The sequence below is a fragment of the Mustela putorius genome, unplaced genomic scaffold, assembly GCF_011764305.1.
Source record: "Mustela putorius furo isolate JIRA1106 unplaced genomic scaffold, ASM1176430v1.1 tig00003853_pilon_pilon_pilon, whole genome shotgun sequence".
NCBI lineage: Eukaryota > Metazoa > Chordata > Mammalia > Carnivora > Mustelidae > Mustela > Mustela putorius.
In genome coordinates, this window is record NW_025422005.1 from 40470952 (window position 1) to 40490118 (window position 19167).

The 19167-nt window shown below is 36.3% G+C and overlaps 1 protein-coding gene across 2 annotated transcripts in view; it reads left to right on the forward strand.

Annotated features, from left to right (window-relative positions):
• Positions 1-19167, forward strand: part of CUNH1orf185 (chromosome unknown C1orf185 homolog) — a 46180-nt gene that overhangs the window by 12406 nt on the left and 14607 nt on the right. For both annotated transcript variants that reach the window (XM_004774494.2, XM_004774495.3), the window contains exon 2: positions 4839-4944. In XM_004774494.2, the coding sequence (XP_004774551.1) occupies positions 4839-4944 (106 nt within the window). The remainder of the gene's footprint in view (positions 1-4838; positions 4945-19167) is intronic.

The window sequence follows — 19167 nt, forward strand, 5'->3', positions numbered from 1 at the left end:
TTTTCCAAAGTATTGTACAAAACTCCATTTTCTCTGATAGTAAATGAGAGTTCAGGTTACTCTTCCTCCTTGGCAACAATTAACATTTTCTGTCTTTTTCATCTCAGGCATCATATAGAGTTGTTATCTTGTGGTTTAATTAGAACTTTCTTAATAGTTAATGAAGTTTTCATACATTTATTGACCATTTAGATATTCTTTATTATGATATACTTAAATATTTAGCATCCTTACTTGATTTTTTCTAACAAATCTAAGGATAATCTAAAGGTAATCTAAAGGTCTTTATTCTCCACCCAATCTAGATAAGGAAGGACCTTAGCAATAACTGTTGTTCCCTCACGTAGTAGTTGTGTGCCTTCAAACAAGTCTCTTAACCTTATTTTGCTTCAGTTGTTTCTACGTCTGTAAAATGAGGAAATAATAGTACTTACCTCAGAGTTGTGAGAATTAAATGAGTTTAAATATTTAATACACTGAACAATGCCTGGCAGGGAGTACTTACTATATGAATGTTAGTTATTGTTATTGTTGTTGTTATTGGCAAAAGGATAGACAATATATATCAAGGGGACAGAACAGAGATTCAAGAAACAAACTGACACAGATATAGCTACTTGATTTTTGATAAGGGTGCAAAAGCAACTCAGTGAAAAAGGATAGTTTTTTCAGCAAATGGTGTTGGAACCACTGGATATACATATCCAAAGGAGAAGAGAAAAGGAACTTGACCCATGCATTATACCTTATATAAAAATTAATTCAAAATGAATCATAAATGTAAAACATAAAACTATAACTCCTTTATAGGAAAACATAGGAGAAAAATCTCTGTGGCCTGGGTTAGGCAAAGATTTCTTAGATAATACCATAGCACAAGGAAAATATAATATTTCCTCTGTACAAGGAAAAACTTAATAAATTAGACATTACCAAAATTTAAAAGTTTTGCTCTGTGAAAGACACCCTTAAGAGAACTGAAAAGACAAGCCATAAACTTGGAGAAAATATTTCCAAATCACATATCTGACCAAGGACTTGAGGAATTCTAAAATATCAGCAAAGATTTAAACAAATACTTCACTGAAGAAGACATGTGGATGACAAATAAGCCCAAATGAAGTGCTCGACATCATTATTCATTAAGGATATGCAAATTAAAACCACAGTGAGATACCACAGTACATCTACTAGAATGACTGAAATAAAACTAACAAAACCAAGTGGTGGCAATGATACAGAGCAAGTGAAACTGTCATATAATGCTAGTGGGAAAGCAAGATGGTACAATTTGGAAGGCAGCTTGGCAGTTTCTTACACATTTAAATATATGTTTGCTACATGACCCTACTGAAATAAAAAATTATGTTCAGACAAACATCTTTATGCATAAGTATAGTAGCTTTAATCTAACAACCTAAACTGGAAACAACCAAATGTCTCAGCGGGGGAATAAACAAACTGTGGTACATCTGTAAAGTGGAATGTTACTCAGGAATAAAAAGAAACTGTTGATACATGCAGCAGTGTAAGTGAATGTCAGAAGCATTATGCTAAGTGAAAAAAGCTAGACTCAAAAGGCCACATGCTGTATGATTCCATTTATATGAAATTCTGGAAAAGGCCAAAAGTATAAGGATGGAGAATAAACAATGATTGCTAGCAATCAGTGCTTGGCTGCTAAGAGGCAGTATGAGGATTTTGGATGGTAATGAAGTGTCATGTAAGTTGGTTATGGTGCTGTGACATATTTTTGTATTTGTCAAAACTTACAGAACAGCACACACACAAGTAAATGAATATTACTATATAAATTAAAAATTTTTTTAAAGTAAAATCCTTTTTAGGTTAATTCCCTGAATATTACTTCTCTACTACTCCTGTATTTTTTCTTTTAGGACCCCTATTACTTTTATATTATATACCCTTAATCTTTTCCAATCTTATATTTCCTTATATTTTTTATTCCTTTATGTAATTAGATGAGTTTCTCAGTGTTATATTTCATCTCATTAATTGTGTTCAAAAAAGAATTTATCTTAAATTTTTTGAATTTTTCATTTTCCAAGGTTCCTTCTTGGTTTTCTGTTAGTGGTTCAGGAACCCCCTCCCTCAGAGATTTTGTTAATGTAGAGTCATTCACAGTGCCAAAGGATGATTTGGTCTAGGTCTTGCCTCAGTGATTTTTTCTGCTTCTTCTAACTAATTCTTGCTTCCAGATCTCAGTGCTGCTTATGCCTGTGGTTTTAGCCTCTACTTATTACTCCGTGTTGCTTTTATTTATTTATTTTGTCTATAGAAATTTTTATCTTTTTTTAAAAGATTTTATTTATTCCTTTGACAGAGATCACAAGTAGGCAGAGAGGCAGGCAGAAAGAGAGGGGAAGCAGGCTCCCCGCTTAGCAGAGAGCTCAGTGCGGGGCTCAATCCCAGAACCCTGGGACCACGGGGCCTGAGCCGAATGCAGAGGCTTTAACCCACTGAGCCACCCAGGCACCCCAGAAATCTTTATCTTTTTTCCCATAGTTTTATTTATTTAATCTCTACACACTATGTGGGGCTCAAACTCATGACCCCAAGATCAAGAATCACGTGTTCTTCCAACTGAGCTGGCCAGGGGCCCCTAGAAATCTTTTTTATCTTATATTTGAGTATGACAGTGTCTTTTTAATATTTAAAAAATATGCATTTTATCTATCTTGCTTTTACCAATGAATACTATCTGATATTTCATTATACCACTCTGCCAGTGATTCTCAAGCGGGACAGTTTTGTCCCCCAGAATACATTTGCCTGGAGACGTCTTTCATACAATGCATAGGACAATCCCTACAACAAATGATCTGATCCAAAAGATCAATAGTATTGATGTTGAGAAACCCTGTACTAAATAAAGAATATGGTATTTTTCATATGTAACATCATCATAAGTTATTTAATTAACTTCCTTATATGCAGTTAGAAGGTTTTTTCTTTGTATTGTAAGTATCACTTTGATAAATAGCCTTCTATAACTTTTTGGTACCATTAGTTCCCAAATGTACACATTTTCTGGACCCTTTGAGAGGCATTATGTTGGAAGCTGGAAATTACATAGGAAACAACAAAAACATGGGAACAACAAAGTCTTTATAATGTCATATGTTTAGTGGAACTTATAATATGTTCACACATAAAGATATTCCATTAGTTTTTATTTTTTTATTGACATATAAATATTATTTGCTTCAGGGGTACAGGTCTATGGTTCATCAGTCTTACAAAATTCACAGCACTCACCATAGCACACACCTTCCCCAATGTCCATAACCCAACCACCCTATCCCACCCCTCGCTTATCCCCCAGCAACCCTCAGTTTGTTTCCTGAGATTAAGAGTCTCTTATGGTTTGTCTCCCTCCCCGGTCCCATATTGTTTCATTTTATTTAAATTCCAGTTAGTTAACATACAGTGTAACATTAGTTTCAGGTGTACAATTTAGCGATTCAGCATTTCTATACAACACCCAGCACTCATCACAAGTGCATCCTTAATTCCCATCACCTGTTTAAACCATCCTCCCATCTGGTCATCATCAGTTTGTTCCCTATAGTTTTATACCTTTAAACTCTTTTTCCCCAGGTACTATGCAGCTGACCCTTGAACAATATGGGTTTGAATTGTGCCGGTCCACTTATATGTAGATGTTTTTCAACATAGTACCGAACTATTGATGTATTTTCTCCTCCTTATAATTTTCTTAATAACATTTTCTTTTCTCTAGTTTATTGTAAGACTATAGTATGAAATACGTAGAACATACAAAATGTGTTAATCAACTGTTTATGTTATTGGTAAGGCTTCTGGTCAACAGTAGGCTGTTGTTTATATATGTATATACATAAGTAGTTAGGTGTTGGCAGAGTCAAAAATTATATCTGCATTTATGAGTGTACACAGTTTGGTACCCCTAATCCTCATGTTGTTTAAGGGTCAGCTGTACTACTAAATTGTTTTAAGGCCCTTTATGTTCTATACAGCTTTCTACAAAAGCTTCCTACAGCTTGCTTTATGGTTAGGTTTCACATTTCACAATCTTAAGGAATACTTGACCAACCTGACTATAAATACCTCATGCATTTTTTATTCTTAATTCTTTGCAGTACATACTAGTATTAAGATGATTTGTAGTAGGGATAAGTTAATAGAAAAAAACAGGACTGACTTTAATCTGCTGCCTAATCTCAGTTTAGTTCCCTCTCTTACCTAGACCTCAATTTTTTTCATCTGTAAAATGAAGGAGTTATAACACATAATTCCTATAGGCTTTTCCAATTTTAAACCTGTGATATGCTATTATTTTATATTGCTTTTATTTAGCTTTTGGCCGTGATCTTTTATTGTTCCTGGGATAAAATAGAGATAAAAACAAAGTTCCTCATATTTGTTCTTTATTACCTTCCATCTACCTTCTTATAGTGATTGATAATACAGATTTTATTGTCTTATTGAAGGACTGCAAAGGCTGATACTGGAAAAATAATTTGAAAATTTACAGCTAGACTGGGAAAGTAGAAGGCTAGATTAAAAAAAAAAAAATGGTGACAGCTGTACAAAAAAAATCTAGGTATCAAATTGAGGCAGGGTCAGAGATATGCACCCTGAGCCCTAATAACCATGAGACCTTGTGTTGAAATTTGTTAGAATTCCACAGGAGCCTAGAATTCAGGTTTTCGAACTTCCTGGTTAATGTTTTAACACTACAGTATATCATATCATTCAAATTATTATGTCATTTAATTTTACCTACAGAATGAAGATACATGCATGAAATAATCTTTTATAATTTATTTGTGTAGGTTTTTTTAACCACTTAACTTATTTTCTGGCTGCTGGTGCTGTTACTTTGGGAATTGGTTTCTTTGCTTTGGCATCAGCTTTGTGGTTCCTGATTTGCAAACGAAGGTAAGGTTTATTAGAATGTTTAACTTTTTTTCCTTTTAAAAATTCAGTGAAAAACTTTTCCAAATGGTATTAAATAACTATAATAGCACTGATTCTGTAATTTGAGGTTTGGTTATAGACACTTTGATTGGGAAGGGAAAGCTTTACATGTTTAAAATAGCCCAGAAAGACACATCCTACTAGTGTAATAGTCTGAGTACTGTAATAGTAATCTTCATGCATTAAAATTCTAAGAAATAATGAAATATATTTTATTCTCTGGAAGATGTGTTCAAATTATAAGTCTAGAAATTTTTAGTTTTTTATTTCCTTTTTTTAAAGATTTTATTTATTTATTTGACAGACAGATCACAAGTAGGCAGAGAAGCAGGCAGAGAGGGAGAGGAGAAAGCAGGCTCCCTGCTGAGCAGAGAGCCAGACGAGGGGCTCAATCCCAGGATCCTGGGATCATGACCCAAGCCAAAGGCAGAGGCTTTAACCCACTGAGCCACCCAGGCACCCCATAGTTTTTGATTTCTAATTTAGAGGTTAAAAACATTACTGGGACAAAAAGACTCTTTTTTTTTTTTTTTTTTTTTTAGATATCTAAGAGAGGAGCTGACAGAATCCTCTGGTATAGTCTAAATGTAGTCTTTTGCCAGAGACAGAAAACCCTAAAATTTGGTGGTTTTGATTATTTTGTTGAGTAGTTGCTTTGTTTGATGTTTAAAAATGTAAATTGTAGCACGTTCTTGCACATACTCTTCCAGGATTCCCTATCTTAACCAATGACTACATACTATCTATTCATTTGCATAAGTCAGAAAACTGGAAATTCACTTACTCATTCTTTTAACAAATACTTATTGGTACCTGCCATTGTTCTTGGTACCATGGATATAACTGTGAATAAGTCAGACAGGGTTTCTGTTTCATAGACTAGCAGTGCCACTGGGAGGAGACAGATAATGAAAAATAAAGTGGCCAGGGAATGTCTCTGTAAGTGGGCAGTATTTAATCTGATATTGGAGTTAAAAGAAGGAACCAACCATATGAAGACTTTGTCAGAGAGCTCTGTAAGCTGAAGGGATAGCAAGTACAAAGACCCCACGTGGAAATGTCCTTGGTATTGTTCAGGAAAGGGAAAAAAGGCTAGTGTACAGACTGTAGTGAGTGAGGGAAATAATGATGAAATTAAAGATGTAGATGGAGGTTAGATCACATAGCATGTTGTGGGCTAGAATATGGAGTTTGGATTTTGTTATTTATGCCATTGTAAGGTTTTAAGCAGGAGAATGACTTTATCAGCATAATAATGGCTAACACTGGGGACTTAAATAACTATAATAACCTAGTGGCCACTGTTCTAAATGCTTTATATGTGATCTCATTTAGAATTCATAACCAGACCATAAGGTAGCAGTAATGTTTTCTCCCTTTTAAGGACACTATAATATCACCTATAGATGATTTACACTTTTATAACGCTTTTTAAAATTTGAGATATAATTCACATACACTATAGTACATAGATTTTAAATGTATGAGGATGAATTTCAGCATATATATTCCCATATCAGCACAACCCCGATCAAGATATACAAATTTCCATCACCCTGGAAAGTTCCCTCATGCTCCTTTCCAGTTGTCACTCCCCACCTCCCACTCAGAGACAGTCATTATTCTGATTTTTATTACCAGAGGTTAATTTTGCCTAGTCTTGAGTTACGTGTAAATGGGATCGTATGGACTTTATGTTCGCATTTTTGCCTTAACATAATATTTTTGAAATTCATTCCTATCTTTGTATTTATCTATATTTCATTCTTTTTATTGATGATTTTTATTAATTGTATAAATACACCTCACTTTATTCTGTTAATGGACAATTGGATCATTTCCAGTTTTTAGTTCTTAGGAGTAAGGCTGCTATGAACGTTCTTGTACAATCTTTTTGTACATGTGCTTTCACTTCTCTTGGGTAAATACGTAAGAGTAGAATTGCTGGATCATATTAACTTTGTTAGCAAATTGCTGAACAGTCTTCCAAAGTGAGTTTATATTTCTACCAGTAATATTTGAGAGTTCTAATTCATATTTTCAAAAGGTTTTTCTTCTCTGTGAAGACTGTATTTAATTGAGCAAGAGTGAAAGCAGAGCAAGTTAGGAGGCTATTGCATAATCTAGGTCAGAGACTTAGACTAAAGGAGATGAAAAGAAGAGGTTGGATTTGAGGTGTATTTTGCAGGTAAAGTTAAGAGGGCTTGTTTGGTGGATTGAATGAGGTAAGGAAAGATAAATGAAATGGAGAATTAATGCCAACACCTCCCTTTTTACCATGAGCAATCGAGTAGTTGATCATGCCAATTACTGAGATGGGAATATGATTAGATTGGGGAGCAAGTTGAAGGAATAGTGATAAACTAGGAGTTACATTTTGGAAAGTGTTTTGGACATCCATTAGAAATATCAAATACTCAGATACACATGTAGGAAGTTCAGAAGAGAATTCAAGCCTGAAGATTTAGGATATCAATGAATAGAGGGTATCTAAGGTCATTAGAACTGGGTGAGACTAACCAGGGAGTGATTTTTGGAAGAAAAGAACCTAGGACTATGCCCTTCAGCCCACCAACATTTAGAAATCTAGCAAAAGAATAGGAAGAATCATCTGAAAAGGAAGAACAGAAAGATATGCTGTTAAGGAAATCAAAATTAGAAAATGTTTCGGGGTTGCTGGGAAGATGGCAGAGGAGGAGGGCCCTAGGCTCACCCTGTCCCATGTTTACAACTGGATATTATTCACATCCACGTCAATAAACTGGAGAGTGATTCTAAGACTGGCAGAACAAACTCCACAACTAAAGGTAGAGAAAAAGCTGCATGAGAGAGTTTAGGAAGAGCAGATATTGTGGTCAGGAGCTACCCACAGGAGGGAGAGAGCTGCAGACTTGGAGAGGGAAAAACACCAGGAAGCCCACACAAAGGAAATGAATCCCCATAACGTCTGGCCTTGAAAACCAAAGGGGCTGAATTCTGTGAGTTCATATCACCAGCAGGACTTGGAGCCTAGAGCTTTAAAAGTCAGAGGGCTAGTGATAGCCCATAAAGAGTCCCCACCCTTAAAGAGACAAGGGCCCAAGGAAAGGCAACATAGAAGTGACAGCTTGCTGATTGGAGGGAAATCTGTTTATACCAATTTCAGAGAGTATTGGGGGATTTCTCTGGGAACAAAGGAGCTGGCAGTTGCCATTTTCCTCTCCTGCCCCCTAGCATAAACACAGAGTCAACTGTAGGAGGTGGTGCTGCCCAGGCACTTGGCAGTACCACCTATTGGTACTGAGCCCTGCCAACAAGTTCTCCTGAGCACTTGCCAACTCCAAGCCTGCTGATCTCAGCTCCAGGCTCAGTGTAATTTTTGTTAACGCTGTGCATGCTGCACCCATCCATGCCTCTACATTCTATGCCCCCCATGGTCATCACACTTTGGGGGATCCAGCTTAGAACTAGTGGGTCAATGCAAAGTTTACTAACACTGCAAATGCCATGCCGAGCCACCAAGTGTTCCAGGTGTCCACCACCACCATCCTTAGTCACTGTACCCCCAAGAGCCACTTGGCTGTGGGAGGTCTGGCCTGGGACTAGGGGTTCAGTGCAAATTTTGCTAACATCAAAAGTTGCCCCAAGCCTTTCTGCTATCATACCCTCTCAGAGCTGGCCTACCTGGGTCTCACTAATATCATTGAGAGCAAGCATAGTTCACAATGGACAAAGAGTCAGTGAGATGTCTGGACAAAAATGAAAAGTGGCTCACACCTTAGCAGGATACAAGCAACAAACATAGAAGACTCCTCTGAAGAGCCAGTTTCTGGTAAATAGGGGACACTGCACTGAGGGGCACTACAGGACCTCTTCTTCATAAAGCCACTACTTTCAAGAATAATAGAACACAGAGCTGACTTTTGTAACACAGAGAAACATACACAGAGAAGTAGACAAATGAGGAAACAGAGTTGCAAAAGGAAGAACAAGAAAAATCACAGCAGTATATCTAAGAGAAAGAGAAGTAATAATATGCCTGTTACAGAATTTAAAGTAATGATCATAAAAATACTGGACTTCAGAAAAGGGTAGAGGATATCAGTAAGAACCTTGACAAAAAGATTAAAAATAACATATCAGACATGAAGAACTCAATAAAAGAAATTAAAAATAAAATAGATGGAATAAGTAGTAGTCTACAGGAAGCAGAGGAATATATCAGTGACCTGGAGGAAAGGATAATGGAAAGCAATTAAGCTGAACAGGTGAGAGACAAATAAATACTGTATAATGAGAACAGACTTACAGAACTCAGTGGCTCCTTCAAGCATAATAACATTCATATTAGAGGGATCCCAGAAGGAAAAGAGAGAAAGGCAGGTAGGAAATGTATTTGTGAAATAGCTGAAGACTTCCCAAATCTGGGGAGGGAAACAGAAATCCAGATACAGGAGGCACAGAGATCCCACAACAAATTCAACTCAAGAAGCAAGAAGGTCCACACCAAGACACTTAGTAATTAAAAAGTCAAAAAATAGTGATAGAGAATTTTAAAGGTAGCAAGAGAAAAGAAGACAGCTACATACAAAGGAAACCCCAAAAAGTTATCAGCTGGTTATTTAACAGAAACTTTGTAAGTTGAAAGAGGATAGCATAATGTATTCAAAGTGCTGAAGGGGAACATTCTGCAGCCAAGAATGCTTTACCCAGTGAGGCTATCATTCAGAATAGGAGAGATAGTTTCCCAAACAAACAAAAGTTAAAAGAACTCCTGGCCACTAAACAGCCCTACAAGAAATGTTAAGGGGGAATCTGAGTGGAAAGCAAAAACCATAAGTAAGAATAAGAAAAGTAAGAATCACAAAATAAAAAGATGTAAAAAATCACGCAAAATGTCTGAAATGTAGAAGGAAGAGAAGTAAAAAATGAAATCAAAATCAAGCAACCATCAGCTTAATATAGACTGCTTTATGCAAAAGATGTTATGTAAACCTAATGGTAACTACAAATCAAAAAACAATAGAGTAGATATGCAAAAAATAAAAAGTATGGAACCCAAATATATCACTAACTCCCCCCAGCAAACCATGAAAGAGAGAAAGAAAATAATCAGAAAAAAATTACAAAAACAACCACAGAAAAGTAACAAAATGACAATAAATACTTAACAATAGTTACTTTGAATGCAAATGGACTAACTGCTCCAATAAAAAGATATAGGGTGAAAGAGTTTATAAAAAAACAAGACCCAATTATAGGCTTCCTACAAGAGATTTATTACAGGCCTAAAGACACCTGTAGATTTGAAGTTTGGAGATGGAGAAACATTCATCATGCAAGTGGATGTCAAAAGAAAGTCAGAGTAGCAATACTTACGTTGGACAGAAAGACTCTAAAGTAAAGTCTGTAAAAAGAGGCAAAGAAGGACACTATATAATAATAAACAGAACCCAACAAGAATATATAGCAATTGTAAATATTTTTTATGCACCCAACATGGGATTACCCAAATACACAAAACAGTTAATAACAAACAGAAAGGAAATATTCAATAGTAATACACCAATAGTAGGGGACTTTAGCTTCCATTTACATCAGTGAACAGATCATTCAAATAGAAAATCAATGATGAAACAGTAACTTTGAATGATACACTGGACCAGATGGATTTAATGGATATATTCAAAACATTCCATCCAAAAGCAGCAGAATACACATTCTTTTCAAGTGCAAATGGAGCATTCTCCAGAATAGATCACATGTTAAGACCTGAAACAAGCCTCAACAAATTAAAAAAGATCAAAGTTTTACCATGCATATTTTCTGACCATAATGCTATGAAGTTAGAAATCAATCACAAAATATCTGGGAAGATTTTGGGAAGATCCACAAATACATGGAGATTAAATAATAAATAAATACTAAACAATGAATGGGTCAACCATGAAATGAAAGAAGAAATTAAAAACTACATAGAAACAAATGAAAATGAAAACAGAATAGTCCAGGGCACCTGGGTGGATCAGTTGGTTAAGCGTCTGCCTTCAGCTCAAAGCATGATCTTTGGGTCCTGGGATTGAACTCCAGGGTCAGGCTCCCTGCTCCCTCTCTCTCCCTCTGGCCCTCCTCTCCGCCTGTGCTTGCTCTTTCACTTTCTCTCTCTCTCCCAAATAAATAAACAAAACCTTAAAACAACAAAAACACACAATTGTCCAAATGTTTGGGATGTAACAAAAGCAATTTTTTTTCTTTTTCTTTTTATTGTGGTGTTAGTCACCATGCAGTACATCATTAGTTTTTGAGGTAGTGTTCCAAGATTCATTGATTATGTATAAAACCCAGTGCTCCATGCAATACTTGCCCTAAATACCCACCACCAGGCTCACCCATTCCCCAGTTCTTCCCTTAAAACTCTGTTTGTTTCTTGGAGTCCACAGTCTCTCATGGTTTATCTCCCCCTCCAATTTCCCTCTCTTCACTTTTCCTTTCCGTCTCCTAATGTTCTCCATGTTATTCCTTATGTTCCACAAATAAGTGAAACCATATAATAATTGACTTTTTCTGCTTGACTTATTTCACTCAGTGTAATCTCCTCCAGTCCCATCAATGCTGATGCAAAAATTGGGTATTCATCCTTTCTGATGGTTGAGTAATATTCCATTGAATATATGGACCACAGATTCTTCATTCAGTCATCTGTTGAAGGGCATCTTGGCTCTTCAAACTGGGGACCAGTTTGGCTATTGTGGACTTTGCTGCTATGAACGTTGGGGTGCATATGGCCCTTCTTTTCACTACATCTGTATCTTTGGGGTAAATACCCAGTAGCGCAATTGCAGGGTCATAGAGAAAAGCAGTTATTTTTTAAATATATCTTTTATTTTTATTTTTTAGAATGGGAAAGAGAGGAAGAAAGAGAGAAAGGAGGGGCAGAAGGAGAGAGAGAATCTTAAGTAGGCTCCACTCCCAGCACAAAACCTGACACAGGGCTCAATCTCACAACCCTAAAATCATGACCTGAGCCAGACTAAGGATTAGATACTTAACAGACTGAGCCAGGCAGCCACTCCCCAGCAAAAGCAATTCTAAGAGGGAAACTCATAGCAGTACAAACCTACCTCACAAGGCAAGAGAGACCTCACACCTAAAGAAGCTGGAAAAAGAACAACAAACAAAACCTAAAACCAGGAGAAGAAAAGAAATAATAATAAAGATTAGAGCAGAAATAAATGATATAGAAAGTAAAAAAAACAAAAAAACAAAAAACAAAAAAAAAACACAGATCAATGAAACCAGGACCTGGTTCTTTGAAAATAGATAAACCTCTAGGCAGACTCTTCCAGAAAAGGGGGTGGGGAGAAGGATTTTAAACAAAATCACCAATGAAAGAGGAGAAATAACAACATCCCAGAAATGCAAATAATTGTAAGAATATTATGGAAAACTATATGCCAATAAATTAGACAACCTAGAAGAAATGGATAAATTCAGAGAAATATAACCTACCAAAACTGAAGCAGGAGGAAACAGAAAATTTGAACAGATCTTTTACCAGCAAGGCAATTGAATCTGTAATCAAAAAACACCCAACAAACAATAGTCCAGGGGCAGATGGCTTCACAGTTGAATGCTACCAGACATTTAAGGAAAAGTTAATGCCTGTTCTACTCAAACTATTCTAAAAAATAGAAGAAGGAAAACTTCCAAATTCATTCTGTGAGGCCAGCATTATCCTGATACCAAAACCAACTAAATACACCACAAAAGAGAACTACAGACCAATACAATATCTCTGATGAACATAAATGCAAAAATCTCAACAAAATGCTAGCAAATAAAATCCAACAATACATTAAAAAAGTCATTCACGATTACCAAGTGGGATTTATTCCTGGGATGAAAGGGTGTGTGTTTTTTTTTTTTAAAGATTTTATTTATTTATTTGACAGAGAGAAATCACAAGTAGACGGAGAGGCAGGCAGAGAAAGAGAGGAAGGGAAGCAGGCTCCCTGCTGAGCAGAGAGCCCAATGCGGGACTCGATCCCAGGACCCTGAGATCATGACCTGAGCTGAAGGCAGCGGCTTAACCCACTGAGCCACCCAGGCGCCCCAAAGGGTGTTTCTATATTCACAAAATAATCAATGTTATACATCTCATCAATAAAAGAAAGGATAAAAACAGTGATCATCTCAATAGCTGCAGAAAAAGCATTTGACAAAGTACAACACCCATTCATGATAATAATCCTTTAAAAAGTAGGCTTAGAGGGAACATACCTCAACATAATAAAGTTCATTTATGAAAAACCCACAGCTGTCATCATTCTCAATAGGGAAAAACAGAGTTTTCCCCCTAAGGTCAGGAACAACACAAGGATGTCCACTCTTGCCATTTTTATTAAACATAGTGCTAGAAGTCCTAGCCAAAGCAATCAGACAACAAAAAGAAATAAAGACATTCTAAATTGGTAAGGAAGAAGTAAAACTCTCATTATTTACAGATAATGATACTATATATAGAAAACTCTAAAGACTCAACCAAAAAACTACTAGAACTTATAAATGAATTTAGTGAAGTCACAGGATACAAAATCAATATGCAAAAATTTGTTGCATTTTTATACATTAGTAATGAAGCAACAGAAAGAGAAATTAAGAAAATAATCCCATTTACAACCACACCAAAAACAATAGAATACCTAGGAATAAACAAAGAGGTGAAAGACCCATACTCAGAAAGCTATAAAACATTGATGGAAGAAATTAGAGACAGAAATGGGAAGACATTCCATGCTAATTACTTAGAACAATTGCTAAAATGTCCATACGACTCAAAGCAATTTACAGATTTAATGCAATTCCTACCAAAACACCAACAACATTTCTTCATAGAACTAGAACAACAACAACAACAAATCACAAAATTTATATGGAACCACAAAAGACCCTGAATAACCAAAGCAATTTTGAAAAAGAAAAAGCTGGCGGTATCACAATTCCAACTTCAAATTATGTTACAAAGCCATACTAATCAAAACAGTATGGTACTGGTATAAAAATTGACACATAGATTAATGGAACAGATTAGAAAACACAGAAATAAGTCCCAAATTTTGTGGTATTTTAATCTTCGAAAAGCAGGAAAGAATATCCAATGGGAAAAAGACCGTTTCTTCAACAAATGATGTTGGGAAAACTGGACAGCCACATATAAAAGGATGAAACTGGATCACTTGAAGAGAGCACAGGCATTAATTTCTCTGACATTGGCTATAGCAACATTTTTCTAGATATGTCTTCTGAGGCAAGGGGAATAAAAGAAAAAATAAGCTATTGGGACTACATCAAAATAAAAGCCTTCTGCACAGCAAAGGAAATAATGAACAAAACTAAATGGCAACCTATGGAATGGGAGAAGATAATTGCAAATGACATCTGATAAGGGGTTAGTATCCAAAATATATAAAGAATTTATACGCTTCAACACCCAGAAAACAATTTAAAAATGAGCAGAAGACACAGACATTTCTTCAGAGAAGACATCCAGATGTCCCACAGACACATGAAAAGATGTTCAACACCACTGCTCATCAGGGGAATGCAAATCAAAAGCACAATGAGATATTACCTCTCACCTGTCAGGATGCCTAAAATCAAAGAAACAAGAAACAAGTGTTGGAGAGCATGTGCAGAAAAAGAAACTCTCTTGCACTGTTGGTGGGAATGCAAATTGGTGCAGCCACGTTGGAAGACAGTATGGAGGTTCCTCAAGAAATTATAGAGCTACCCTATGATCCAGTGTTTGCACTACTGGGTATTTACCCAGAACTACTTCAAAAACATGAATTCAGAAGATACATGAACCCCTCTGTTTATTGCATTATTTATAGAAGCCATACTACGAAAGCAATATAAGTTTCCATTGAATGATGAATAGATAAAGAAGGTGTGGTATAATGGACAATGGAGCATTATTCAACCATTAAAAAATTTTTTTTCCATTTGCAGTGCAAAGTGAAGCTAGACAGTATAATGTTAAGCAAAATAAGTCAGTCTGAGAAGGACAAATACCATATGATTTCACTCTTATGTGAAATTTAAGGAACAAAACCAAGAGCAAAGCACAAGGTTGGGGGGACCAAGAAGCCGACTCTTAACTATAGAGAACAAACTAATGGTTATCAGAAGGGAGGTGAAGGGGAGGATGGGTGAAACAGATGAAGGGGATTAAGGAGTGCACTTGTCATGATGAGCATTGGGCAATGTATAGAATTGTTGTATCACTATATTTATACCTGAAACTAAGATAACATTGTATGTTAACTATACTGGAATTTAAAATTTAAAAAAATAAATAGAAAGGAAAAAATTAGAAAATGTTTCAAGAAGGAGGAGATGATGATATTGAAAGTGCTTAAGAAGTTGAGAATGATTATGGAGAAATAATTTTTGAATTTGGCAACATGGAAGTTATTGACGACCTCTAACAGTTTTGGTGGAGTGATGAGTTCAGAAGCTCACGTTTGAATAAAACACGGGAGGTGAGAGAATTGAATCAATATAGACCTCCCTTTAAGGAAGGTGTTGTTTTCTGTTTTGTTTTGTATTGTTTTGTTTTTGGTGAAGGGGAGTTGACAAATGGGGAAGTAACTGGAAGAGATTGTGAGGGCAAGAAAGAGGGTTTTTTTCCTCTTTAAAAATTGAAGACATGCTTGATTATCTTCCTCTCTCATTCCCACTTCCCTCAAATTTGAACCATCACCAAGTTCTATTTAACCTCATAAATCACCCAGATCTATTCTTTTCTTTCAGTTACCTCTGTTACCATCTTATTTATCATTATTCTTCACATAGATTACTGCAGTACAATAATAACTGACTCTCTACCTACACTATTATTCTCATTAAATCTCTTTTCCACACTTGAGCCAGACATTTTCCAAATACATATATAATCAACTTACCAGACCATTCCATCCATCCCCACTATATTATAAAGGACTTCCGATTGCTTTTAGGATAAAGACAAATGGCATGACTTTTGAGGCCTTACATGGTCTGCCCATTTCATCTCCCACTTTACTCTTGCTTTCACTGTTTCTGCTACACTGTCCTAATCTGGCCCCTATGTCTTTATCTTGATATTATTTCTTTTTTTTTTAATATAATTTTTTATTTTTTATAAACATGTATTTTTATCCCCAGTGGTACAGGTCTGTGAATCACCAGGTTTACACACTTCACAGCACTCACCAAAGCACATACCCTCCCCAATGTCCATAATACCACCCCCTTCTCCCAAACCCCCTCCCCCCAGCAACCCTCAGTTTGTTTTGTGAGATTAAGAGTCACTTATGGTTTGTCTCCCTCCCAATCCCATCTTCTTTCATTTATTCTTCTCGTACCCACTTAAGCCCCCATGTTGCAACACCACTTCCTCATATCAGGGAGATCATATGATAGTTGTCTTTCTCCGCCTGACTTATTTCGCTAAGCATGATACGCTCTGGTTCCATCCATGTTGTCGCAAATGGCAAGATTTCATTTCTTTTGATGGCTGCATAGTATTCCATTGTGTATATATACCACATCTTCTTGATCCATTCATCTGTTGATGGACATCTAGGTTCTTTCCATAGTTTGGCTATTGTGGACATTGCTGCTATAAACATTCGGGTGCACGTGCCCCTTTGGATCACTACGTTTGTATCTTTAGGGTAAATACCCAATAGTGCAATTGCTGGGTCATAGGGCAGTTCTATTTTCAACATTTTGAGGAACCTCCATGCTGTTTTCCAGAGAGGTTGCACCAGCTTGCATTCCCACCAACAGTGTAGGAGGGTGCCCCTTTCTCCGCATCCTCGCCAGCATCTGTCATTTCCTGACTTGTTGATTTTAGCCATTCTGACTGGTGTGAGGTGATATCGCATTGTGGTTTTGATTTGTATTTCCCTGATGCCGAGTGATATGGAGCACTTTTTCATGTGTCTGTTGGCCATCTGGATGTCTTCTTTGCAGAAATGTCTGTTCATGTCCTCTGCCCATTTCTTGATTGGATTATTTGTTCTTTGGGTGTTGAGTTTGCTAAGTTCTTTATAGATTCTGGACACTAGTCCTTTATCTGATATGTCGTTTGCAAATATCTTCTCCCATTCTGTCAGTTGTCTTTTGATTTTGTTAACTGTTTCCTTTGCTGTGCAAAAGCTTTTGATCTTGATGAAATCCCAATAGTTCATTTTTGCCCTTGCTTCCCTTGCCTTTTGCGTTGTTCCTAGGAAGATGTTGCTGTGGCAGAGGTCGAAGAGGTTGCTGCCTGTGTTCTCCTCAAGGATTTTGATGGACTCCTTTCGCACATTGAGGTCCTTCATCCATTTTGAGTCTATTTTTGTGTGTGGTGTAAGGAAATGGTCCAATTTCATTTTTCTGCATGTGGCTGTCCAATTTTCCCAGCATCAGGAAAGAATGTCCAATGGGAAAAAGACAGCCTCTTCAAGAGACTCATTTTAGACCCAAAGACACCTCCAGATGTAAAGTGAGAGGGTGGAAAACCTTTTACCATGCTAATGGACATTAAAAAAAACAAAACAAAACAAAACAGAACCCTGGGGTGGTGATCCTTATATCAGACAAATTAGATTTTAAACCAAAGACTAATAAGAGATGGGGAAGGACACTGTAGCATACTTAAAGGGTCTATCCAACAAAAAGATCTAAAAATTGTAAGCATCTATGCCCCTAACATGGGAGCAGCCAATTATATAAGCCAATTAATAACAAAATCAAAGAAACACATTGACAATAATATCAGAGTAGTAGGGGACTTTTACACCTCCCTACCTGAAATAGATTATCTAAGCAAAAGATCAACAAGGAAATAAAAGCTTTAAATGACACACTGGACCAAATGGACTTCACATATATATTCAGAGCATTCCATCCCCAAACAACATAATACACATTCTTCTCTAGTGCACATGGAACAGTCACCAGAATAGATCACATCCACAAATCAGAGCTCAACCAGTACCAAAAGATCAGGATCATTCCCTGCAAACTTTTGCACCACAATGCTTTGAAACTGAAACTCAATCACAAGAGGAAAGTTGGGAAGAACCCAAATACATGGAGGTTGAAGATTGTACTAAAGAATGAATGGGTCAACCAGGAAATTAAAGAAAAATTTAAAAAATTCATTGAAACAAATGACATTGAAAACAACAGTTCAAAACCTTTGGGATGCAGTAATGGTGCTCCTAAAAGGGGAGTATATAGCAATACAAGCCTTTCTCAAGAAACAAGAAAGGTTTCAAATACACAACCTAACCCTGCACCTAAAGGAGCTGGAGAAAGAATAGCCAAGAAAGCCTAAATCCAGCAGAGCAGAAACCAATGAAATAGAAACCAAAAGAACAGTAGAACCAATCAACAAAACTAGGAGCTGGTTCTTTGAAAGAATTAATAAGATTGATAAACCCCTGGCCAGATTTATCCAAAAGAAAAGAAAAAGGACCCAAATAAATAAAATCATGAATGAGAGGAGAGATCACAACCAACATGGAAGAAATACAAACAATTGTAAGAACATATTTATGAGCAACTCTATGCCAATAAATTAGGCAATCTGGAAGAAATGGATGGATTCCTAGAACATATAAACTATCAAAACTGAAACAGGAAGAAATAAAAAACCTGAACAGACCCATAACCAGCAAGGAAATTGAAGCAGTAATCAAAAATCTCCCAACAAACAAGAATCCAGAGCCAGGTGGCTTTCCAGGGGGAATTCTACCAAACATTTAAAGAAAAATTAATACCTGTTCTTCCAGAGATGTTTTGAAACATCAAAAAGTCAAAATGGAAGGAAAACTTCCAAACTCTGAGTCCAGCATTACTTTGATCCCAAAACCAGACAAAGACCCCATCAAAAAGAAGAATTACAGAGCAATATCCCTGATGGATATGCATACAAAAATTCTCACCAGAATACTAGCCTATAGGATCTATTAGTACATTAAAAGGATTATTCACCACAACAAAGTGGGATTTATTCCTGGGCTGCAGGGTTGGTTCAACATCTGCAAATCAATCAATGTGATACAATATATTAGTAAAAGAAAGAACAAGAACCATATGATCCTCTCAATAGATGCAAAAAAAGCATTTGACAAAGTACAGCATCCTTTCTTGATTAAAATTCTTCAT